The following is a 26,853-nucleotide window of genomic DNA, read 5'->3' on the forward strand; positions in this document are numbered from 1 at the left end:
AAGATTAGTGTTTGCCTAGGAAGTGGGTGAGAGTGAAGAGTGACTCTGATGGGCACAAGATTTCTTTGGGGGTGCTAGAAATGTTCTAAAATTAGATTTTGGTGATGATTGCACAACTCTGTAAATATACTAAAAATCATTCAGTTGAACACTTAAAATGGGTGGATTTTGTGGTATGTAAATAATACCTCAATAAAGCTGTTAACTTAAAGAATTGTATTACTGATTTTACACGAGGATGCAAATAGTTTTTGTTAAACATATACAGATTTCTGTACGTGCACTGCAGAGTTCAGGGTTTTTAAGTTTAGAAATAAGGGTCTGTTTCTCCTGAAATTTAGTAGAGAATTAGTAGTAAAAGACTGTACTGTATTCTAGATGAGGCTAGAATAAAATGGCAAGAAAATGAAAGCCCCAGATGAAAAATTATAATATATTTTCCATACATGGTATTTTCCATACATGATAAGCTTTAGAAGATACTTGAATAAATTCCCATGAATTCTGCAGCTAATTCTGCTGCAGGAATAAGGAATATAAGTTGGATCCCTTTCTTCAGAGTATGTTAATTCAAGGACTCAACAACTTTCATTCCATAACATTTTTCTTATTGTTTCAACAGGGAATGTGGATATTAACTACATCTTTTTGCAAAGTGCGAAATGCCAATGTAATAATAATAACAGCTAATACTTATTGATTGCTTGCTGTATGCCAGACACTGAGTGATTTAAATCCACGTCCTCATTTAATGCGTTACATTGCTATGAAAACCTACTCTTCTTACTCAGTTTAATTGGACCTCCCTTTCTTTTGTCCTATTTCATGGACTTTCTCTGCTCTCTTTTTCTTTTTTCTACTCCACGTTTCTTTCCTACTCATCTTGAGTGCAAATTATTCAACTGCTGGTTACACTATTCATGTTTCAGAGTGTCAATTTTTTAAAAACAAGTGCTTTGTTCACATTGCTCTGCCTTTAGCCAAAAACCAATTTGACACAGGAGAAAAATATCAAATCAGATTTTGTGCTGAATTTGGACTGATTTAGTTAAAATGTTCAAGTGGTTTGTATACATAAGTCTGCCTTAAATCAAAGAAATGTGGGTTGAAGGGGAGGAGGTCTTTGAATGCTAAGTGGTAGGTTCCACACGAGTATGGAACCTTTTGCGAAGAAATATGCAACAGAGGACACAAGAAAGAAAATACTAATTCACAAAAGGTATGGGTGAAGGGCTGGCAACCCCCACACCCCGTAACACAAAACGTGGACATTTGTGAGTATGCCTCAGTGCCTTGCATTAATAATTTGCATATTAAGAAGTCACGAGTCTTCACGTTAATGAATCTCTAACTAGTCTCTGACACAATAGACTGAGCGTCCCTGGAGGAGTCATTATGGCCTCTCATGTCAATGATCTGCATATTAATGACTCTCTTACAGGCTCATCAACAGGTAGCCTAATGGGCTTCCATTGAGTTCTTTTTCATTTGCTTTTTAAATGTATCCTCTCTTCCCTTCCTTTTGTAATACTATTGTGAAGAATTGACAAAAAGGTGCATTAAGATGATTTTAATGCGTGACGTAAGTTCACAAAAGCATTAGATTTAGAAATAATGCTTGAAGACTTCCTGAGTCTGCCTAGGAAACTTTTCAAATGTAGTTAAATACAAATCCAGTTTGATAATAGAGTTCTTATTTGGATTTTAACACAAACCATCCAACTCAATTTACCAAATTTCTCTGTTCCCTGATATATCAATTTATGCTGTGATTAGCATAAGTAGAAGAGCTAATTTCAAAATATATTTGTGAAACTGAATTTCTTGAAAATAGAAATGAATTCCAATGGATTTCATATCATTTATTAAACTAAACATTTATTAAAACTAAAAAGCAGTAGCTGATAGTATAAAAAATTTAGAAATATGAAAGAATTTTAAATATAGAGAAAATGCTAGACATATATTAACTGAATTGCAATAAATAAATGATCCCAGGATGTAAAAAGATGACGTAACTTTTAAATTTAACACTTAATTAAAAGCAGTCACAGGAAGGCAGTGAGTATTTTACCATTTCTAACTTGATTTGGCACACCTTGACTTTTGTTGGCCCTAATTGTTATAGTTAAGATATCCAGTGATTTTTTTTAACAAAACATAAAACCTATGATCTTCTCTATGAAATACTGAAGAACTGCTTTAACCAGTATTTGTGTTGAATTATACATCATTTCACCTGACTTACTCTCCAGATAAAGGGAAGTGTATTAATACATGCTTGAAATTCTCTGTCAAGAGACAGGAATGGGACAAAAGCTGGGGAAAATATTGGAGAAGTTTGGCACTTTGCTCCCCATTTAAAGAAACAACCAACCATGTGTAAACATTACTATCTTGGGGAAACACAAAGGTCACAGATGTTCAGGTGAGTGGCTGCCACCCTCAGTTGGGCAACAGATCTTTTTGAAAGATGTCATGTCTGAAGGATCTGATTTCAAAATCTGAAAGTCTCATGCCCCTTTGTTTTCGTTTCAGCTGCTAAGCCTTCCAAATAGAACCCTTCCACTCGTATACTGGAAATATCAGTTTACATTTTAAATTATCTTTTCTTAAAACAGTTTCAAAACAATATGTAACACAAATTCTGTAGTGCTTGTATGTCAAAGCTCAGTATTTAACAAACCAAATGACTTAGGTGATAGTTATATGCAGATTTCGCAGAGAAAACACGTGTCATCAGGATTTCTTTAACTGCAATTAGTTGGCTCATAGTCAGGACTCTGTGATAATGACTTTTTATACAACCACAAACAAATCAGTATTGCTATGAGTAAAATAATGCCGGAGACTTAGTATTCTTAGAAAAAATAGACCTTAGAATGCTCTGAAAATTTTTGAATGATGGGTGCAGTATGAAGCTCACAGGAATCACTTTGCAGCGGAATTGTGCAGAATGGGAATGCCAGATTTCTGAAGTGTAAGACTCTCAGCTGGACAATCATTACTTTCTTGTCACCTACATGCTCCGTGGGTAACGATTAATTTCCATTAAGAACCCAGGTAAAATAAGAACATTAGGCCAATAAATTTAAGATTTTTTTCCTGATATCTCTCCTATGCATTCTTTAGTTTTTCCAGTATCCATCACTTAAAAACATTTATTTTTCTTTCTCAATAGAATATAATTGGCAGGTTGTGGCAGAGAAGTCCCTTGGGCCAAGTTTACCTATAAGTCTTCTTCCACTTAAAATTCATGGATTCTGCTTGTAATTACATCTCTCCCAAAGCAACCTACCTTTTTTTTTTTTTTTGGTTTACATGTGAACCTCCAAGATTCGACTTAATTATGCACTAGATCCTCACAATTTAATACTTGTTTAGAAGACACTCTAAAGAGATCACATCTATACAAAATTGCACATGATGCCCAGACTCAATCACAGAATTAAATCCAAAGAGTTTTTTCTCCCTGATTCCTGTGGGGTGGAGTGAACAAGGAAAAATAGCACCCCCCACTTTGATGTGACAAAGCAGAATTGAAAACAGCAATCCTTGTCAAGTGACAAAGGTGAGGAAACAAAGAAACTTTGAAAAGAGACTTACAAAAGAATTCTTCAACCAGGGTATGTTTTTTCATTGCTTCTTTCTCTGCTGTTGCAATTTCCTCCATCAGGACAGCATAGCACCATTGTTTTCAGTATGTTTTCCAGATCCAGCACTGAGGCAATAGGCAATGTTCTAATTTCGTAAAAGAAACAGAAGATTTTTAGGAACATAGCAGTTCAGCTTTACGGAAAACAGGAAAGTGACTCAATAAAACCATCTGGTCACTAATGTGGTGGAATGTTCTTAGTTACCTGAATGCTCGAGCACTTCACTAGAGTTTACTCAAGGGGCTTGTGGTTTGCCGTGGTTTATGATTGTGTTTTTAAAGTAATAAATTAGTTTATATAATATATATTATCCAATACATTTGTTTATCCCAATCAGTTGTAGACATTGGTAATGTTCCACTATTTGAAAAGTTTTACCTGGACTCAGTAAAACAAAGTGGGAATAAATCATGGTACAATCTGCCTTATAAATAATGTAAGACTAGCTCACAAACTGTGTGGGTAGGATTTCTGTAGGTATTAAATTTGTAATTCTGACCATAAGATTTAATTGAGAATTTATTTTTGACCATATAGCAATGTTATAACAGTCATTTTTTATTGATCCTACTTAGCATTTATATATGTTTTTTGAAAACAAATTTAGAAAATTTCCAAATTAAACATTTCAACACTATATTCATGGAATACTATAAGTCATATAAATCTGAAACTCTAAAACTAGAAGGCACATTATTTAACTTCAAAACTGAGAAAGGCAAACTGTTTCCAGTCGGATCAGTAAAGGGGTTGATGGGTAGTGGCGGCCTGACTATGCAGCAAAGGGTGACAAGGCTTCAGTCTGGTCCCAGCAAGGGAATCCCCTTGATGTGTTATCAGTGCTTGCCATGGGTGCTGGAGAGGGAGGCCAGCATGAGGGTGTTGTATTTGATATCCCTAATCTAATCCAGAGCTTTCACTTTGAAGATAAGGAATGTGATGCCCACAAAAACCGTGTTCCTTACCGTATTAGTTGTTAGTCTCTAGAGTCAGCATCTAAGGGAAGTATAAAGCCATTTAAAACTTTTTGATGTTTTTTTTCTTTGAGATTATTTCTTGCTTCTTTCAATCCCTATTATTAATGCAGAACTGTCTTCATTTTGTTTTCCTTTCTGGCATTATCATCAAGAAACTGAATTTAATTCATCTTTTCACCCTAAATTCCTTCTTGCATTATGCCTTTAATTCTTTTTTCTTAGACACTTCTGTTCACAATTAGACATTTCTCTAATTGTCTCTTTTTTGATCAAACATTTCCCTTCTGTTTTATTCCTGATCAAAAGAAGACTACCTGTATTGTAACAACAAAGGAATAGGTATTAAATTTTAGTAGTTGGTTCATGTATTTTGAACTTTACTTCCTGTTAATTACAAGTTTCTGCTTTCCTCCTTCCTCTAATGTATAAGTGGCTAAAATTGTCAATATTAGAAAGTCAATTTTAGAGAAACATCACCATAATATTATAAAAATTAATAGTACACAATATGTCATTATTTATTGCAGGAAAACCTTTTCAGTATTTCTCTAAGTATCCACTTAACAATGCCAATACTAATATATTCTTCTTAAGTGTCTCTTAATAAAATCTCAAATAAGGTACCTATTATTTCTAACTTAAAAGCTCTCCATTCATTTAACTTCCTTTCTTTCTTTATGGAAGGAAAGTAGAGGAAATCAAATGAGACCACAAGCTTTGAACAAAGAGGGCAGACCCTTACTTCTTGAGGAGTTCAATATTTACTTTTCAGCTGTTTATCAGAGAGTGAGGGTGATGCTCAGGAATTCCAAGTTTGATTCTCTATAGGCAGTCGTGAGTATTTTCGAGCAGAGTGTTAAGGAGACACAAGGTAACATTCATGACTCACTTTGGAAATGATCCTTTTTTTATGCCAACTTTTTGATTCCTCTTGGAACAGAATTACACTTCAGCTGCCTACAGCCTAATCCTGACATTTACCCTGACTGTTTGGTTAGTTCCATCATATCAGACTTAGATTGTGTGAAACAGGTCTCTGAGAGGTTTCACTCATATTTTAAGAGACATATGCATTTTTAGCACAGTAACATTACAGAAACTCAGGGGAAACGTTATTATTACTTATACTAAAACCATTACATTTTGACAGTGTGAAAATTAACCATAGCTCCAGAAGCACAAGTGCCACATACCCAGTAACTGCAGGAATATTAACATGGTGCCTAAATTTTGACACTGAATAAATCAATTGGGTAATGACAGAAAGTGTGAATTAGCATTCCCATGTACACTGTATTTGGAGAGGACACTTAAATAAAAAGTTACTTTCATTAAAGATCTAATGATTTTTCTTTGGAAGATGGGTCTTCTGATAATAAGGGCATATTTAAAAAGACTAGGCAAGTATGCTATCATGGGCGGCAAATTTTACTCTTAAAAGTAACTTGTGAATTAAAGACATAAGGGAATGGAATAAACTTTAAAAAATATAGGTAATTCTAAGTAAAAGGAGAAGCATGGGAATTGGATACTATGGTAGTGTTGAACTAAATGATCAGTGTTGTATTTACCACGTCACTAATAATAACAACAACAACTGTAGTGGTAATAATAATATATTTATTAAACACTTTCAAATATTGAAAATTATGCTAAATAATTGTCCTGTGTAAGGACTAGGTAATATTTTGGCGAAAAATGAGAAAGAAAGAGGTTAAATATCTCATTGGAGGTCAGGTCACATGGCTAGCAAGTGTCTTAGTAATTGATAAATAACAAGAAATACTGAGATTTGAATCAAGGTCTTTCTGCTTTTTTTCACTGTGAATTGACCAGGATAAAGGCCAGGAACCTAGGCATAGGTTCGCGCTTGCTGGCAAACAGTGTAGGTACATATATCAGAGATTAGAGAGGGAGGCTGAAAGCAGTGTCTCCTTGGGCACCTGAGAAGCAGACTGCCCAGCCTGAGAGACATCAGAAACCAGCCAGCAGGCTAATTCGATTCGTCACCAACTTGTAGTGCGGGAGCCCAGGTAACCATCAGACTTAACTCTCCCTTGCTTAGGTCTTGGAAAGGGCAATGCCAGATTTCTAAATCTCATGAAGGCAACCAAGTTTGGGCAGAGAGGACACATTTTTAAAGTCTGTGTGCAGGGAACTGATCGACAAATTGATACCACATCAAAAGTTGTAACTCAGATTTGATTCCTTGGCTCTTTCCTCATTGCCATCACCTTTAATCCTCATCATTTGTGCCTGAAATATTGCAGGAGCCTTATGACTTGTCTTTCTGCTTCACCATGGCTCATCCCATCCAGGCTTTCCTAAGAGATATCCTTAAATGTACTTCCAGAGAATGGTTCCTAAATGTAAACCTGATCGTGTCTCCTCCCATTTAACTCCCCACTCGCAACCCAAGCATTGGTTTAATAGCACATGAAGAATTCAGACCCACTTTGCCTGGCAAGCTAAGCCGTTTAAACCTGGCTCAAACTAACCCCAGTTTTATTCCTTGGCATTCTTTCCCCAAAACAGAGTCCAAAACTTCCGAACGCCTCATTGTTCCTAAGTGGGTCTCTTCCTTTTGTGCTTTCTTACCTTTAAATCTTTGACCACTTATTACTCCCTCTGCCTGGGATGACCTTACCATTCTTCTCTGAGAAACTCCTACTGTTGCTAAAACTTAGTTTAGAATGTTGCTTCCTTTGTGAAAACTTCCCTGATTCTCCCAACATAGTGCCCTCCTCATTTCTGTTCTTTCTTTCTCTAAAAGTGTATCTATTGTATCCCATTATTTATTATAATATCTATCACATTATAATAATTGTCTGTTTTGATGTCTCTATTTCCATCATTACATTATACCTTCCTTGAGGTAAGAGGATATAGATTACTCATCTTTGATTCCCTACTGTTTATGGGAACTTACAGCATATAGTGGGTGTTCAGAATATCTACTAGAAGAATGAATAACCCCTCTTACAATTAAATAATCCTAGTGACTATGTTACATGATTTAAAGTGCACCAGAAGTGAACTATTCCTCCACAAAATAAATACTTTTTGTTTTTTTAATTTCTAAACTTATGTTAGAAGATTTTAACATTTTTGTTTAATTATTTGAACCCATAACTGAAAGCATTGCTTTGAACTTTGGAAGAGGTAATATTTTAAGCATTATAAGACACACAAAAATATGCATGCTTTAATTTATTAGACTCTTATATGAAACTAAATTTTAATGATGAAAAGAAGAATAACATCATAATAATGTTGGCAGGAGATGGAGAGAAGGGAAGAGCAGAAAGGATGCTGTGCATTTACCCAGCAGCATTTATTAGCCACTATTATATGTCAGGCACTGTGTTAGCCACTGGAAATACAGATAAATAAGAAACTCCTCTGCTCAAAAATGACTCAGGGGATATAAAGGGGAGATTAGAAACATCCACTAATATCTTTCATTTATACCACAACTGTATATAGTTCTGGGTCTATCATCATCAACCATCAAGTTCTTTGTCTTTTTCCTCAACTTTTCTAAAGTTGTTTTAATTATACCCTTTAAATGTAATTGGTCATAAAACAAGTATCTTGAATTTCAGAGTGGGATTTTATTTATAGACGTCTTCTGTAATTTAGACCAGAGAACAATCCATTTGTCTTAATACATTATCTGAAAGTAGAATTTAACTAATTAGATATTCTAAATAATATAGTAAACACCTGCAAAATTACAATTCAAAACAATTGACTTAAAAGCATTTCCTTTCCTCTGGCTTACCCTACCTAATGTAGCCATAATCTTGAAAATCAAGTTTTCTTGTATATATGACTTTTTATTATATTCAATCTATAATTATTTTAATGCATATATTTATTTTAGTAGCTTTTAGCTCAATAAAAAAAGAACATCCTCTGATGTAATGTTCTAGGACTGTTCATTGAATGTTAAGCTTTATCCATATTGTTGCATGTGTCTGTGGTTTATTAATTTTGAGTGCTATACAATATCCCTTTTTGTGATATGCCATAGTTTGGTATCTACTATTCAGTTGATAGCAATTTTTATCAATTAAATAGGTATAAAATAGGATCTTCTTGTGGTCTTCATTTGCATTTCTCCATTTTCTAACAATGCTGACCATCTCTTCGTGTACTTCTTGCCAATATTATTTTCTCTTCTGTGAAATGCTTGTACCTCCCCCTTGATTCTATTGAAATGTTTGTACTTTCTTATACTGATTTCTGGAAATTTTTTATATATTCTTGGTATTTATTTGTGTTGATTTTATGTAATGTAAGGATCTTCTCCCAGTTTGTAATTTATATTTTTCTGTTATAAACATGTCTTTTAATGAACAAGTTTAAAAAATTTTAATTGAGTTAAACTGAAAAGCCATTTTTACAGTCACTGTTTTTTTTTTCTTATTTAAGAAAACATTTTCTACTCTGAGGTCTGAAAGATACTCACATATTCTACTAGGAATATCATGGTTTTTGACATTTAAGACTGTAAGCCATTTGGAACTGATTTTTGAATATATGTTGTGCTAGTTTCATCTCTTCCTAATAAGGGTTGCCATTTTCCCTATCTCCATTTACTAAAAATTCCCTTATTTCCCTGCTGTCTAACATGCTATATTTGTCATATACCAAAGTTCTAGATGTGTGTGTATCTATTACTAAGTTCTCAGTGCTTGCCTGTCTCTGTACCAGGATAACTGTCTTAATAACTAAATCTTCATAAGAATTCTTGAAACCAAGTAGAGCAGGTTCCTCCACCCTGCTATTTCTCAGAAATATTACAGTTGTCTCTAGCCCTTCATTCTTCTCTTTAGAATCGTATTTTCAAATCTTCTGAAAACCTGTTCTGGAATTTTTATTAGAACTGAACTGAATTTGTAGATCAAATTTGGGGACAATATCTTCATAGTACCTTCTTCCTATCTATGAACATGGTATATTCTCAGCTTTTCCAGGTGTTCAGTATTTACTGATACTATTTTATTCTTCTCCTTGTAGGAGTCTTACATATCTTCTATTAGTTTTTTCATAGATATTTGATATAATATTTAAATTTCATCTACTTCAGCTTCTCTTTTCTTGTATTTATCCCTGAAGCTAAGATTTCCCCCTTATATTTCTGTATTTGCATGCTTTTGTAAGACACCAGTATAATAATACAGTTTGGTACCTAATTATTTGTCCCCAAAGTGAGTTAAAAGCAGGTTCCTTTCCTATGATGCATCATTTAAAAAAATTAAAGCAGTTTAGAGAATTGAATTAGAAAAATGACTGACAGCATTTTGGTTAGGCAAAAACAAAAGGCTTTAAGTGGTTATGATTATCCCTCTACAAATGAGATTTTCAGCATTGTTATGGGACTAAACATAAAACAGGAATAATTAAATGCTGCTTAATGGTTTATATAGTTTTAAGCCCACATATTTTTACGTGTGTGGAGAAGAAAACAATGTGTCAGCTTGCAGTTAGATTCCACAAAACTTAATCTTTGCATAGTTATTGGCCTCATTAAACAATATAGATTTATAGATTAAGTCAGTACCTATTATGAAAATGCTAATTTTTTCTAATCAATTTATATTTATGGGGAAACATTATTTTAATTTCTAGGCCTACTGCAAGGTACCAAATAGTTTTGGTAAAGCTAAAATTAAGCACCATAAATATATTCAAACTGAATTACTTCTTACAAGATGGAAGAATTTGTAATTTTCTTATGATTTGTCAAAATAAGATTAGCCTTCTAGGGATATGGATCAACACTGCTCATGCAATGAAGACTAGACTCCGTCACATAAATTTATCAGCCATTGTCAACTCTCTAAATGTCTTTTATTGCTAAATGTCACTAAGAAAAGTCACACTGAGAAAAGTTAGCATGAGAAAATGTAGCTCTTGAGCCAATCATCTCAAATAGATTGACTTGTGCCATAATTATACACAAAGTGGGCTTTTCACTAACATTTTTCTTGTGGAGTGTCAATGACAAATCTGAATTCTTATGATTCCACAAATACACCTACAAACAGATTACATTTGAAAGAAAAAGGTATTTACAGCTCTCAATCAGTGTGCAGAATACAACAGGAAAGGGAGTCTAACAAAAACCATTTTAAAGAGAGAAAATAAATGCTTCCTTATGAGCAATCTGAAGTCTTGGTTATTAAACTGGCCTTCGGCAATACACACATGAAGTCTTTAAACTGAGTATAAATTTAGCTGCCTTGCAGTTTCTAGTAAGTTTGCTTTCTTCCCTCCTTTTCTGGAAAGAGAGAGTTAATGTTATATCAGTCCTACCGAAAGAAATTTGAGTAAAATGAAACACAAAAAATTAATAAATGAAATGTTAGAAAGCAATTCCAATGACCACAAATGGACTGTCAGTTCATAAAACTTTAAATCATTTTAAAATCATTTAAACCAAGAGAAAAATGTTCTCACTTGCAAAGATTAAATTCATGAATGATAGAATAGCCTACATTTACATACATTTTTACTTTGGTTATGTAAGTTTTATTATCTTAACAACATAATCTTATTTAGAAATATAGCATTGTGTAAATAATTTTTACATTCTCCTACAACTAATATATACTATTGTATCATTCTAAGAGATTGATTTAATTTAAAAATATACAAAGTAAGGCAAGAAAATATGACAGGTTATATAATACTTATTTGACTTGTATTTGGATTGAATTTCTTGCTGTATAAAAAAACTTAGAACTGTAGTCCCAGAAAAAATGTTTAATGTTTTGTTTTAAATTTAACAGTAAAGAAGATTCATCAGTAACGTCAGATGAGAATAATTCTGAGAATTCAAAGATTACAGGTAATATTTTTTTAATTTTTAAACAGAATCTATTTCTTTTGTTAGAGCCTACAATTATAACAATCTTACACAGGAAAAATTATCTTAACTTTTCAGATACCTATATCCCAACAATTGTTTGCTCTCATGAGGCCAAGGAAGACTTGGAAACCAGTGATCAAAATGTAAAAGATGTAAACAGGGAACATGATGAACATAATGAAAAAGAATTAGAGTTGATGGTAAGTGTTCTGGTTGCCACGGTATTAGAGAAGATGAATCCATTTATGCTTCAAAGATGCTGCCATGCCTGCCTTTCAATAGCTTCAACTAATATAATTTGCAAATGTGAAAGCACAGCCTATTCTGTCCTTGCATCTCTAGCTTGATCAACAAGGCACTTTGATTTCAGTATGTTGCTTCTGGTCTCTGCAATGGTAAATTAATGACATTCGTTTCTTATCTCTTTACCAGCGGCTCTGAGTGATAGTTTGTAGGAATTACAGAAGAGGTAGCACTATCCTGAGGTGCATTTCTAATCTTTGTGACAAGTGTACACTTATCATAAACTCGTCTGCAAAATGAGAGGGCTGGGCTAGATGATTGTTAGGGCTATGTCCAGCTCTACAAGTCTGAATCTTGCATTTAGCAGCACTTTTTTTTTACTTCCATTTTTGTGAGAATTCATAAGTTCTGTATCATTGGAAACTATTAAATTACCAAATGAGGAGAAAATAGCCTGTGCCATATTTTTCAAACAAGAAATGAATTCAGCACTGTACAATTTAGTATTAAATTTGTTACCATAAATTTCACACTTGGTGAACATTCAATCTATTTGGAATTTGGGGGGGGGGATGGTTTAGATAGCATTTTTATCACAAAAGAAGAAATAGGAGTAAATGAGTCACATAATGCAATTTTTCCTTTTCTGTATTTGGTTGGAGCTCATATCATTAGGATACATGGATTCATAATCATCTAAGATTAAAATGACATTTGCCTCTTCAAGTGTCAGTGCTGAAACAGAAAAGGAATAGAGCTCATCTCCTTCCCCACACATCCCACCCTTTCTATAGTGATATGGAAGCTGCATCACTAAAGTATGCAATTTACTTTGCTCCAACTTTAAGAAATTACAAAGTTGTCACCCATTGTGAGAATTCTCACTAGCTGAAAGTTAACATCACCATTTTTTTTCAAACCACAGAATATAATGAAAGGACCCTGAAAAAAAATCACATACTTCACCAATATACCTCATTACAATGAGCAGGCTCAAATATAAAAGTTTGTTTAGAAGTTACTGAGATTGTAAGTCCAATAAATGAACAGGGAGCTGTAATTTAGATGCTAATTTGCTCCATGCTGACGTTAATGCATAAAACAATGAAGCTCTATAATAGATGGAAATACAACCAAATCTGTGGAACCCACAGGCATTGGCTTACAAGACAGCTGTGCAGTTGACAAGTAACATGAGCCTTATGTGAGAAGAAGGGGAAAACGTAAGATTTGCATATAATTATTGAGATCATGCAAATGTCAGTTATGAGGAGAAAAAAAAAAAAACCACAGGCATCTCACTGTTAAATCCTGACAGTTGGCATCACTGAAGAGCTCAAATACATTTGAGTACCAGTTGGCAGAGGGTCATTAAAACAGAATTTGCAGAGACATTAACTCCCTCACTTTTCTTTGAGTGACGTTTTGCTATTAATAGTTTGCAGAGGCTTTGCAGAAAACATATTAATAAGAGAAACTGTAATAGGGGCACCCACAGCAAGTGTAAATGCAGCAAGGGGCACCCAGGAAGCTGCTCTCTAATTGATTAGCATGGAGCTATCAATGTGTATATCCTAAGTGAGGAGAAAGTGCAATGACAAGCAAGAATAGCTGAATAATACAATGTGATATTTGGAAGCTGGGAAGGAGAATGATTAATTTTGGCCCCTTTTCTTATTAATCTCATTCCCAAATCATAGCCTACAAGGATCCCCCCCAAAACATCTGGCTTTCAGAATTTGTACAAAATCCACAAATGAAATGAATCAAGGAAATCCAGATAATTACTAGCCAAGTAAATGAAACCTATCTAATTCACCTTGTATATTTAAAATCACTTGGTCATTATTCTTTGTTGCTTTTATCCCTTAAGATAAATCAACGCTTAATAAGAAGTACTGCTTCTGGAGATGAAAAGAATACAGTCAATTTTCCAAATAAAGCTGAGGGGTTAGAAAAGAAGCAAATTCATGATGAAGTATACACTGACTTGTTTAAAAGACCCTTGTCTTCAAGTTCATCAGCAGAGAGATCCTTAAAGGGAGATTTTCACAGAAATGAGTGTAGTCATCAACCTTCAGAGGAAATTACTCCCATACTTACAGATATGGGAGAAATCAAGCCATCATTTGGAAATACTAGTAGTGATGAATTAGTGCAATTACATATTGGAGGCAAAGAAGTACTGGATGATAATGCTAATCCAGCCCAAGGGAAAGGCAGAGTGCAAATATCTTGTCCGTCTGCAGATCAATTAATGGCAGACAATCTTAACAAAAAACTTGAAAGAGAAGCTAAAAAAATTGAAACAAAAGATTGGGAATGTTTAAGAAGAGATTTCCATTCAGATTTCCATTCAGAAGAATCGACAGAAAAAGGATCTTCCAAGAAAGACTATGGCAATGGTAAGAATAAGGAGGAGCAAAGAACACATTTAGGTCTTAATGAAAAACAAAGCAAACATTTTCAACCAATCTTACACGACCAAGAAAGGAAGATGAGCCACTCTGAAAGTTTGGAAGGGGTGGGAGCTAGTACCAGAAACCTAACTGCTCTGCCGAGTAAAGACACCACAATTCACGACCAGGCAATCAGAGCAGATACAGTCCTTCCACCAAGGACAAATATAAACTGGGAAGAAGCTGTGTTAACAACCCCAGACTGTGATCTTTCGGCTAGCGGAAGCACTACTTTAGGATGGATGTCTGGTCGAGCTTGCTCACCAAGAACAAGAAGTGGAAATGTTTCGAGGAATGAGTATCTCTTCCAAATTGAAGAAGAAAAATCAGATTGGATCGATTCTGAAGATCAGAATAAGAACACACAGCATAAACAAAGTTGGAATGCTCCGGAAAGTCAAAGGAAAGGAAGAGAGAGTAAGACACATATAACAGAGGAGACCAAAGAGCAAGCAGACTGTGAAGACACGTGGGAAAAAAGAGACAGTACAGGAAGTTTGAAAGCTGCTCCTACAGAAGAATTGTTTACCTTCCAGGAAGCAGTGAGCTGTGAACTGTCTTCTCTAGCTGATCATGGTATTACTGAGAAAGCAGAAGCAGGTACAGCTTATATAATTAAGACAACATCAGAAAGTACTCTAGAAAGCATGTCTGCTAGAGAAAAAGCGGTAATTGCCAAGCTACCTCAAGAGACAGCACGAAGTGACAGGCCCATCGAGGTAAAAGAAACAGCATTTGATCCACATGAAGGGAGAAACGATGATTCACATGATACCCTTTGTCAACGAGATTCAGCAGCTGTAATCCATGACAACAACTTTGAAAAGGAATCACGTTTAGGTATTTGTAATGTACATGCAGATGAAACAGAGAAGGAAGAAACCACATCATACAATCCCGGGAAGACACGTGACAGGAAGAAATGTGGCGTTGCAAATCCATCTGTGGAAGAATCCTCACAGGTCATTACAGACAATCAAAAGGCAGCCTCCAAACTAGATTTACATTTGGGAATGTTACCAACAGACAAGAAAATATTTCTAGAAAATAGAGATCATGGGCAGGTCCAAGAATTATCAAAGAAAACGAACAAAGATGCCGTTCTTCATTCTGCTTTAAATTCAGACACTGATAGGGCTTCTCAGGATGACTCTCACATTTCCAGTCACCATGCTCAAACCTCAGTGCCATCTCATGAACAGGCAACTGCTGTAGAGAATGCAGTTGCTGCTGCCATGCCTCTCCAATCTGTTTCTCCTAAATCAGAATATAATTGTAACCCAACAAGTGTAATCCAGGGTATGGAGAAGCACCCTCATCCTGCATCTCCATCTGAAGAAGATTCCAAAAGTTCAGGAATAGAGACATCAGGTAGCAGGAGGGAGAGATGTACAGGCCAGATTTTCCAGCAGGGAGAATGTGGTGCGGAGACATCTCTAGGGCCAACTATTTTAATCAGCGAAGCTTTTGAGAACATAGAAGAGGCAAGGCATGAGGATGAAGGATTAATAAACTCTGGGCAATCACTGTGCTCTCCAGGTGACAAGGCATCTGAGAGCTCTGCCTCTGATAGTCTCCCTGCCCAGGAAAGTCAAGCTCAAAGCAGTGAATCTCTGCTTTCGAAATACATCAACTCTAAAGTACCTTATTTCCTTTTGTTTCTGATATTTCTTGTGACCATCTATCAGTATGACTTAATGATCGGCTTGGCATTCTACCTTTTTTCATTGTACTGGCTATCCTGGGACGGGGGAAGACAAAAGGAGTCTGTCAAAAAGAAGTAACCTCGGCACTACTGTCCTTCTCTCTTAAAAGATGAGCTATTGGGCCCCAAACATTTGGATTGGTGAAAGAGACTATTCATTGTTCAAAGAGCCAGTGCAGTTTTCCTCTTGAAGGATCATTTAAAAAGGAATGCGTATGAAGTTTGCTCCTTCATATAAGTAATTATTCTATATAGGACCATTATGTTTGGATCATTAAATACCTATATGAATATGAGATCTGAAGCACGTCAAGTTGAAATTAGGTACAGCTGTTGCTCCTTAGCAGGCTATGAAGTTTCAATGCTTCATGTCTCTTCACTACTTAAAGTGCCATTTCTTGCATTCAATTCTTTTGCAGTAAAGTTTCATTTTTTTTTTTTCCCTGAGAGTATTTTTTCCCTCTACGGTTTTTAAAATATCGATAAAACATGGACAATGGCAGAGGACTTTTTTGGTCTTTTAATATTGACCATGAAATTTGCATTTACCACTGTATCAGCACGTTTTGATAAATCAAATCTGTCAACTTTGATTTCATATTTTTTAAGAACAACACCCATGTATATTGAAATGCATAAATTTAAGTGGAAGAAACACATTGTTTGCCTGAATAGTACTTTATACACATACATGTTTTACCTCCTGCATATTTACAAAGTCAGGGCATTTCATCAGACAAATCTGACAAAGACTGAAACAATCAAGAAACGATTGTTCGGTTCCACAAAATTTTAAGAATGGCCTATCTTTATGCAATGTTTTTCTTTTTCAAAGGGAGACCGTATAACACAGCTGGACAATTTCAACGTCAACTATTATTCAGAGCTGGAAATTTAAAGTTCCACAAGCAGTGCTTCAGAATGAATTTGTACCTATAAAGCCTAAAGCATTAAATGAAAACAATAATTAAAAAAAAAAAGATTTCCAAACAAACTATTCTACCTGGTAGCATTTTTTTTGTCTTCCAACACATTTTTAATCTTTTCTCATGATGAAACTATGAATTATTCCTCAAGGTGCATTCAGAGAACAAACAGCTAAATCACTGGTGATATTTACTATACAATTATCAGGTTGTTATATGATAACTCAAATTTTTAAGTAGACAAATAGGTAGGTATGGAAATCTACTGAGGGAGAAATGAGTATCCAGTGTAGCAGTGACTTTGCTGTTTGTTGCTGTTATTATCTGGCTGAGTCTGTGAGATAATGGAACTAATCTTTAGTCACATAGGGGTAATGCAAAGATTCTTATACGGTGGAATTTAACAACTTTTACTGAATGACTAATTTATGCAAAACCTTGTCCTCTGTTCTGCGATAGAGCACTGGCTTTGATATGCTGAATGGCTAGTCCTCTGGGAGGAGGCATCAGTTTGTAGTTTGATGCTTTTGACTTGGCCAGGAATATGGAAGAGTGTCACATGGAGGGAGCCCATTTAGGTGATTTCTTTTTTTATAGGAACTTCTTGCATAGAGAATGCAACATTGATCTTCAGAGAGAAAAAGTAACCTGTTTATTAACCTGTAAAGGTAATTGTAATGAGTAACACTTGCATACATCATCCCACACTTCTAAAAAACATGCATTTACAGGAAGACAAAATGAGAATGAAGCAATAAACTGACTTTCATGTACCAGTAAATGATTTCCTTAATTTTCACCGGGTACACAACTATTTCCAAATCCCCCAGTAGCATGCTTGTCTCAAGTCCCACTGAAATTGAGTGCTTGACTTCAACTTTTTAGCTGAACAAATAGAAATATCATGAAGTAGAACTTAGGGCAAATATTTGATTGAGAAAGCATATTTTCAATAAATTCAAGTGGAATATTGTAGGCTGTACCTAGAATATTATCTCTAAAATTGCTGTCTTGATAATTTTGTTGACAGATCTAGATTACAATGAATTTAAGGTTAGCATTTTTTCAGTTCCTTAATGGCTTGGTTTTTACACTCTACCTTTAAGAGTTTCAGTCAATATGCCATATCTTATTAATGCAAAGAACACGATATTACTTTATGAACACAGGTGCCCTAACTGTAATTATTCCCTTATATGTAAAAGAATGTAACTTCCTTTATCTCTTTTATTTGACTTTTATTAACTTACTAAACCTTCTCATACATATTGGAAATATGACAATAGTAGTTTCAAAGGATTTAAAATACTCCATTGTGTACCTCTCTGCATGCAATGAAGAAATAATTGGTGATCTAACTGATTTTCCAAACATTACTTATGAAGAATTTGAAATAAAGTCATAAGAACTTAAGAAACTACTGCTAGGTGGAGAGGTTAAGTTTTGCATCCTGTTTTGGTCACATCACTATGTTGAACAAGAAAAGTGGATCTCTGGAAGAACTGGCAGTCCCTGGTTAATAAAGATTTGACTGTGAATCATTATGACAAGGGTCATCTTTATAAGCGTAGCTGCCTTCATTGTCTGAAGGCCAAAAGAGGGTGTGGCATGAGAATAAACAAAAAGAAGTATATTGTACACCTGCTTCTATAGTGCATAAGAAATGTAATATAATAACCATCACCTTTTATCTTGCTGGGCTTCTATTAGAAACAAATTTCTAAAAATTAATTGACAAGCAAGCGTAGGTAGTAAAATCAACTATCATTAAAAATCATATCTGTATAGTCCACCAATATTTCAATAGATTTTTCAGTGCAAGAGGAAATGAGTTAATGATATGAAATTCACCTCTCAACATTCAAGAACACTGAGTTAATGCAAGTGTGCTTCCCCGCTGAGCTCCAGTATTTTGATTGTGAATTATTTCAAAGAATGTGTGTGTGTGTGTGTGTGTATATATATATATATATATTATTCTGTCACCATTTTGTGAGATAAACAGGGTCATCTTTTATTTGCCATCTTAAATCAACCTTCTGGTTAAATGGAAAACTTGAAAATATCCAGGCCAAATTTGGGGAAATAAATGAAATCTTTTTCCCAAATAGCATTCATGATACTTTCTTAATAATTTTTTTTCAGTCATAAAAACTATTTTATATCATCAGACTGGTTGTCTTCTCTATAAGACTCAATTTGTGCATATACATACATCAAAAAAGCAAACAAAAACTAGCGGGAGAACTAGTAAAGATGCAAACAGGAGAGCTGTCATTCCTAGGGTCAGTTCATCTACTGATTTCTGTTATCATGATCTCCAACCTTCTGCAATTTCACTGAGTGAATATAGAAATTGAACTATGCAATAAAAATCGTGGTTTGTTAAGTCTTGTCTCAGCCAGCTCTGTGGTACTGAGGAATAGGATTGACTTTGATTCTGCAACAAGATACGAAAGAAACAAGACAGGCCATGCTCATCCAGCATCTACACTGTTGTAGTCCTATATGAAGAGAACAGCTAAAAAAGTTATTTCTATTTATTTGATTAAATTAAATGCTTAATTTTTTTTCTATTTTAAGAAATAATTTATAATAAAACACATAGCAACATAAGTTACTTTTCATCTTTTAAAACTAGATTTGGTCATTAATATAATATGTTTCCATAATTTTACCCAAAACTTTTTAAATAGCTAATCAAATTTTCACTAGATTTTCAGCCTAGCTTTGAACATGGTTTACAAGAAACGTCATTATTGCAGTGTGTTAAAGCCTTATTAAACAAACAATTCTTTAAAGAAAGTTCAGAATTTTTATATTGTGTCATTTCTGTATTTGTTAGATTCATATATATTACTTTCATTTTTTCAATATGAAACAATATATGATGTGCAAATTTAAGGAAAAATTCCCAAAGTCTTTTCCTAATATATTCAATTCTTTATTCTCATGATAATAAAGTAATAGGGGCATGGGTAAATCAGTAGTGGATTACAGAGAAATCATTTTTATTTGGCTGAGATACCTCCAAGATCCGATTCTACAGCATATTTTAATGCCTAATTAAGTTACTGGTCATGGTTGGAATCAGTGCATCGTCCTTCTTGTCACCCCATCTGAAACATGTGGCCTTAATTCTCACTGTTCTTTGCTTCAAGGCCGCTGTCAGTCAAGCAAGCCATATTGTCCCTAGAACATGCCGTGCTCACCTGTTCCTATGTGACTGCTCATGTAAGCCCCTCCGTCTAGAAGTCACTTTCAGTTACCTTTACTCCTCTCTTCCTCCCCAACACTGTACATTTTCTTTGTACTGCTTTAGTCCCCATCCTTTTGAAGTCCTTTACTATGTTAGTTGGTGGGATCTCTCCGTTTTGGGATCTCTTATGACACTAATCATCTTGCATGCACTAGGTATTTGACCAATCATCCTAACTGGACTGTCTGCTTGGACAGGGCAGGAGCATAGCTTCTTCCCTCCCACAACCTCACCAGGTCGAGCTTGTAGAAATTTTCAGTCAGTAACTGTGGATGGAATCAGATTGCAGCGGTGTTTCCTTCCTTCCCTATCCCTGATATGTGGACAGGATACTCTGAGGTCTGATTTTAATACGAACGAACTCAATCAAAGCAAAGCTAGAATGTTTTCATAAACTACCAAAGACAACATAGAAAAAGGCAAAGAGAATACAGCTCCCGGACAGAGTGGTACACTGTATTTGGCACATGCGAAAGAGAGAAATGATCTTTTCTCTCCATTCCTCTTAATAATTAATTTGATTTTCTGTGTCTATTAATTCTTCCTAGCACAGGAAACATTCCCTTTATTCTACTTCATGGGAAATAATATACAGATTATATATTAAAAGAATAATAACGCATACCTTAAATTCACTGGCTAATGTGAAAATTCATAGAACAAGATACGTCTTCAGAGAAAAGTAGCTTAGTAGCTTAGGAAGCAACAAACATCACAAGGTATAAAGTGTAAGAAACTCAATCTTCCCAACTGCTGCCATGCCCTTTGAAAATGGCTGATCTCTCAACTTCACACCTGTTCTGCATGTCAACTTTTAGGATAAACAGATAGAACAACTAGCAAAGATACTCAGTGGATTTTTAAAAAGAAAACGTTCACCTGATCAACATAGCAGAGTATCTATATATACTCAAACACGCACATACATCCACACACACACACACATACATGTATTCCAACATCTGATAAGTGACAGGATAAGTTAACAGTCTCCTGATACAACGTGCAGTGATGTATATAATATGTAAGAGGCTTATCCATTCCCTGAAGAAACTCTATTATATTTACATATGAAATTAAAATAGTAACACAAAGATGTTATTTTGGTGGCAGAGTCTAAAGGAAAGCAGTATACGGCCTGGAAATGTAGTAGCATACCGTAACACAGCTTAAGACCATTAGCAATCAGTTTCCTAAGACTCAAAGAAAAGCCAGGTACATGTCTACTCTATTACAGAATTCATCAATATCATGTATCGGTTGACTTGGTTCTGAGTGGAAACAGCTTTAAAATTTCCTAAAGACATACTCTATAAAACATAATATCAAACAGCAGAGAGATAGTGCTTAAAAATTACTATACGAGGCTAGAAATTCTCTTTGTAAACACTTAAATAACCCATAACATACTTCTAATAATTCTATGTGGGAGACTTGTAATGTACAGTTTATAAATTTTTCAGCATGGTGCATTTATGAAAATATCACACATTTAAATCATTTATACATGTACATTCTAAAAATGATATTGTTATTTTGTTACTGCACATTAAGTGACTCTTCCCAATTAATCCATAAATCTTTGGGAAATTCAATTGTCATTTTTCAAAAAAAATTGTCATTTTTCATTATGCACATAGATTTTCTATATGTTAATGAAACAATTTCAGGTCCTAACTAAGGAAGAGAATAAAGGTTAAAGAAAAAGGATTTTATTTACTACGTTCACAGATATGAGTGGAAATATTTTAAGTATGTTTCTACTCTTCGAAAGTTGGAAAGGAAAATAAGAAGATAAGAGATTATAAATGTCTTTTATATTTACTTCATAGTCTTTAATATTTGGAATCAGGCCAATTTAAGTCAGTTGTCTTCTCCCATGTGAATTCTTTGGCCTTCCTGATCATACTCCCGTCCTTAAATTACTATTTAAGTGCAATATGTTGATTTTTCATTCTGTGAATAAGTAAGAAACCCGGTTTTAGCCTGAATCTTTGAGTATAACATCTACATCTGTATCTTTATTGATGTACACATGTGAGTTTCAGTCTTTAATAATAAAAATATAAGTAGTTATAATACAGAAGCCAACTCAAGTGTTTACAATCATTGGGCCCTGTTCTAAGCTCTTTACGTGAAACAACTCACGTATGTTTTATAACTTCGTGAGAGAAATAATATTGCTTTCCCATTTTACAGATAGAAACAGATGCACAGAAGCTAGTTTTTTCAAGGTTACATGCTAGTCTAGATTCAGATTCCAGAAGCCTTTCTCCAGAGCTGATCCTTTTAAACATTGTACCACATTGTTGCTTCAACCCAGATATACCAAGTTATCTTATGAATTGCTATATATTAGCATCCTGCATGGTGCTATACTGGTATATAAGTACATTACATGTAACACACCCTACCTCTTGCACATATAATCCTATCTTTATTAATGCTCTTAAAAAAAGAAAGTTCCTAAAAATATTCTGTTCTTTTCAATTTATTCAAATGACTTCAGAAAATACACATTGACTTCCTTCCAGGCCACAAGCATTGCACTAGTAACAGATCTTACCTAGCTTGATATAGCAAAGGAGATAGAGACAAAAAACAGTCATTGCAATATCTTATAACCAGTTGAATAATAGAGGTAAGACCTAAGAACAGAAGTGGCACAAAGGAAGAAATGTTTGATCCTGTAAACAGTTTTGTATTTCAGAAATGTGCCATCTTTTTACCACTATAATTTTAGGTATCAAGGAAATCACAATAAAATCCGTCTAAATGCCTCAGTACAGTTGAGTTTAACAAATTGCAATGAGGATATATCTCAATGTGACTGGCAGAGTGCTTATATATGCTTGATGCTCCAGTGTAATTATTAATAGCCCCTCTTTCACTTTCAAAAGTAACATAATTTGGATGAAAAATGGTAAGGTCAACCTAAACATCCAAGAAAATATCTTAGCCAGTAGGTGTATATCATTCTGTGTCACATGAATAAAAGGAAGCAGCTTCCAATACGAATGCCGTCTATAACCTACAGGCAGAATTCTTGTCCTCAGGATTGTACAACATAATTCAGATATATCAGCCCCTGGTCAGCCTACGAAAAGAAGGGCAGTATTTTCACAGATTTCACTATTGCAGAGGGCAATGTTTACACAAAAAGTAGGGCCACTTCATAAAGAATAAACTGGTCAAAATCCTTTAGAAAGAAGTCGGTTACATTCCTGATACAGGATAATTATAATGCTGTGGAACCTGATACTATAGCCAATAGCCTAGTCAGAGGGCTCAGGACATGATAATTCCGTCTTCCAGGACAGTCAAAGTGGAACTATATGGAAGAATCTTTTGTTAAAGTTGTGGAGGCCACTGTGTGTTACTCAGAATTATAATGGCAAAAATTGCTGGAAGCTGTATTATGAGCATACATCCTGCTCATCATCTGTAAGAGGAATAAACATTTTTTAAAGAAATAAACCAGATCATATTACCTGCACTTAGCAACCATGTGGTAAGCCAATAGTATTTCAATAGCAAATGTAAATTAAAATATAAACAAATGACACAAGATGTTCAATAAGAGACAAAGACATTTTAAGGCAGAACCAGTGTCACTCCATCTAGTTTTGACCTTTGCAATAATCTGCCCTTTTGGCCTCACTTCATACAGATGTGCTGTGCTGACACTGTGAATGACAACAGATCGGCATTTCCTTCACTTGTGCTTAAGGGATATGTGTATTGGAACCCGATCCAAAGAACTACCACCACAGTTTAAGACTACAAACTATGTTCATGCTGAATGAATGGCAAAAGGCTGGCAAGCTGCCCTAAAAGAACTGTGCCTCTACTGAATTCCCCCCGGCCTTACCCACACAACACATGGAAGAACAGTTTCTGAATACTGGTCATTCTATACACACTCTTTGCTCATTTAAAAATATCACCCAGGTCAATGTTATGTTCTACCCTTAAAGATGTGCGGCCAATGGCATTTTATATAGTTGGACATTATCATTTTTAATTCTTAGGACCAAGGGAAATCTGATAATAGTCAATGTGTATCCTACAAAGCTCTTTGGTTGGAAATAACCAAAACTCTTCAAAGTAGTTTAAGAAAAAACAACACACACACACACAAAACATATCACAAAGAAATACTACCACTACTCCAGGGCTAGAAGTGGGGGAAAAAAAAAAAGTCAGTGAAAACAGCGGGGACAAAATCCAGGGCATGAAAAGCCGACAGAAATGGAATCTCTCCTAATTTTCCTGTTTTTCATTTTTCTGAGTCCACTTCATTTTTCTGTTTTTGTCAGTTTTCTCTTTCTGCTTACTCTTCAAGATACCTGGCCCCTTCAATAGTAGTGTTACAACCTGATTATATATGTCTAAAAGTTAACTGGTTAGAGTTTTCTGGATCTCAGTTCTAACCTCCTAGAAGAGAGAAATTTATTCAGATATTCGTTCTGTACAATCCACCGTATCCCAGTAACTGGAGGAAGAGGGTGATAGAGGGCTCACTGTAAAGGAAATGTTTCTAGGTTTTCAGGTGGGAATATGAGATTTGTAATGTGTAGCTCTAAGGTGCCAATTCTCATATTTTTATGGATATATTTCTGCCTCTCCTTCCTTTTATAGATCTACACGGCCCTAATTTCTATAAATTTATAGTAGATCTTGATATCAGGTGAGGCAATTTCCTATACCTTGTTCTTTAAAACTCTGTAACTCTTGGCCCCTTGCTGTTTATATGACTTGTAGGATCAGCTTATCAAGTTTCATGAAAAACTTCATTTTTTTAAAGGATAGTTGAGTTATAATGTTGTGTTACTTTCTGGTGACCAGCATAGTGATTCATGCTTTCCATATTTTTTTTCATTATAGGCCATTACAAGGTATTGAATAAAGTTCTCTGTGCTATACAGTAGTAAACAACAAGGTGCCTCTGTAAAAACTTGACTTTTAATGGAATTTTACTAAACATGTTCATTAATTTGAGGAGAACTGACATTTAAAAATATTGAGTTTTTCCATCCATGAGAATAGTATATTATTATTCATTTTTTTGTTCTCTAAATTATAATTTATAATATTCTCCATAAATACATTGCACATTTACTATTAGATGTATTCCTAGGTACCTTATGGATTTTGTTACTATTGTGAATGAATTATTTTTTTCATATTATATTTTCTTTTGGGAAATTATTGATATTTTGTAACACTTGATTTTTATAGTTATTAGTTTGATATTTTAGCATTATGACCATAATTTATAAGAACACTACTGATTTTTTTATGTTCTTTTACAAATTTTGCCAAATTCTATCATTAGTACAACTAGTCTGTGTTATCTTTAATCACTTCTATTTTCTTTTTCTTGTCTTCTTGAGGTAAATGTGTATCTTATTATTTTTTTACTCCTTTCTCTTAAAGAAACTTTATTTAATACTATAAAATAAACCAAATATTTTGAACTGCATTGAACTGGTCTTGAGATAATTATTTATATCTCAAAACACATATATAAATATAATATAATATTTTAAATATTTTTATTTCCTTTTATTTTCTGTTTCCCACTATAATTCCCATTGGAATTTAACACAAATGTTATTGAACAGGACATTTAATTTTTTATGATCTTTTATAATTGGTGCAAGTTACATTAGGCTATTGTCATAGAATATAGTTTATTGCCAATTATTTGAAATTGATAACACTTCCTTTGTGATCTACTACATTGTCAATGTAATTATTATTCTTTTTTGGATACAGAGCTCTTTATATATTTATTAGGTCATGCTTCAAATTAGGTCAAACAAAATTAGTTGCTGTTCAAAACCATGCTCTAGTATTTAGTTTGCTTCTACTATCATTACTTGAAATCTCCTACTAATATTACGAAAGTATCCATTTCTTATAATTGTGCCAGTTTTGCTTTAAATATTTAAGACTCTTAGTTCTTAGTTGCAAATGAGCTCATTGTTGTTACCATTTCTAAGTGAATTATTTCCTTTATTACTGTATATGATATCCTTATTAATACTTTGCCTTAAATTACATGCCATCAGATATTAATATTGTTGTACTAGTTTTCTTATGGTTAATGTTCACATAACAGCTTTCCCCATCACTTTACCATACCTCTTGCCAGCAACTTATAGCTATATTTTAAAAAATTCCAAACTGTAATCTGTCTTTTAATAGAGGAGTTTGAGCCATTAATGGTATTTTGATCAGCTAATATATTTGGATTTATTTTTACCATGTTATTTTGAGTTTCAATTTTATATTTTTCTCTCTTTGTTCTCTGCCCTTAACACACTTCTTGCAAAAACCTTTCCATTCACTAATTTTCTCTTCTACTCTGTCTAATACACAATTATTTTTCAAGCTTCATTAACCATGGTTTTTATTTAAATACACAAAATTCATTTTTCTCACACTGAGTCATTCTCAGTTTTTTCTTTAAAAAAATTATGTACACCTGAATCTAACACAATTTTGTAAATCAAGTATACTTAAATAAAAAATTCCTTTCCATTAAAAAAATAAAAGTTATTCTTTCATGTATCAGTCTGAGTATCTTAAATGTAGATATTCAAACACTTTATTGGAATACTCCTTTAGTTTGAAGTGAATGTGCCAATTTTTGATTTGGTTAGCTGTATTTGGTGTTTCATGTCTTCATGTATTTTAGAAATTTGATTAATAAGTTTGTTATTTCTCTCCTTCTCTGAGT

At 34.1% G+C, this 26,853-nt stretch overlaps 1 protein-coding gene and 1 long non-coding RNA gene across 2 annotated transcripts in view; one reads left to right on the forward strand and one right to left on the reverse strand.

Annotated features, from left to right (window-relative positions):
* PPP1R3A (protein phosphatase 1 regulatory subunit 3A) overlaps window positions 1-16,520 on the forward strand; it is a 34,234-nt gene extending 17,714 nt beyond the window's left edge. The window contains exons 2-4 of the mRNA XM_010975562.3: window positions 11,434-11,492; window positions 11,589-11,713; window positions 13,630-16,520. Coding sequence (XP_010973864.3) covers window positions 11,434-11,492; window positions 11,589-11,713; window positions 13,630-15,999 — 2,554 coding nt within the window. The 3' untranslated portion in view covers window positions 16,000-16,520. The remainder of the gene's footprint in view (window positions 1-11,433; window positions 11,493-11,588; window positions 11,714-13,629) is intronic.
* Window positions 1-26,853, reverse strand: part of LOC135321672 (uncharacterized) — a 228,093-nt gene that overhangs the window by 101,372 nt on the left and 99,868 nt on the right. Inside the window, exon 5 of the long non-coding RNA XR_010381609.1 lies at window positions 3,607-3,741. This is a non-coding gene — a long non-coding RNA (uncharacterized LOC135321672). The remainder of the gene's footprint in view (window positions 1-3,606; window positions 3,742-26,853) is intronic.

Source organism: Camelus dromedarius, chromosome 7 (genome assembly GCF_036321535.1).
Source record: "Camelus dromedarius isolate mCamDro1 chromosome 7, mCamDro1.pat, whole genome shotgun sequence".
Taxonomy (NCBI): domain Eukaryota; kingdom Metazoa; phylum Chordata; class Mammalia; order Artiodactyla; family Camelidae; genus Camelus; species Camelus dromedarius.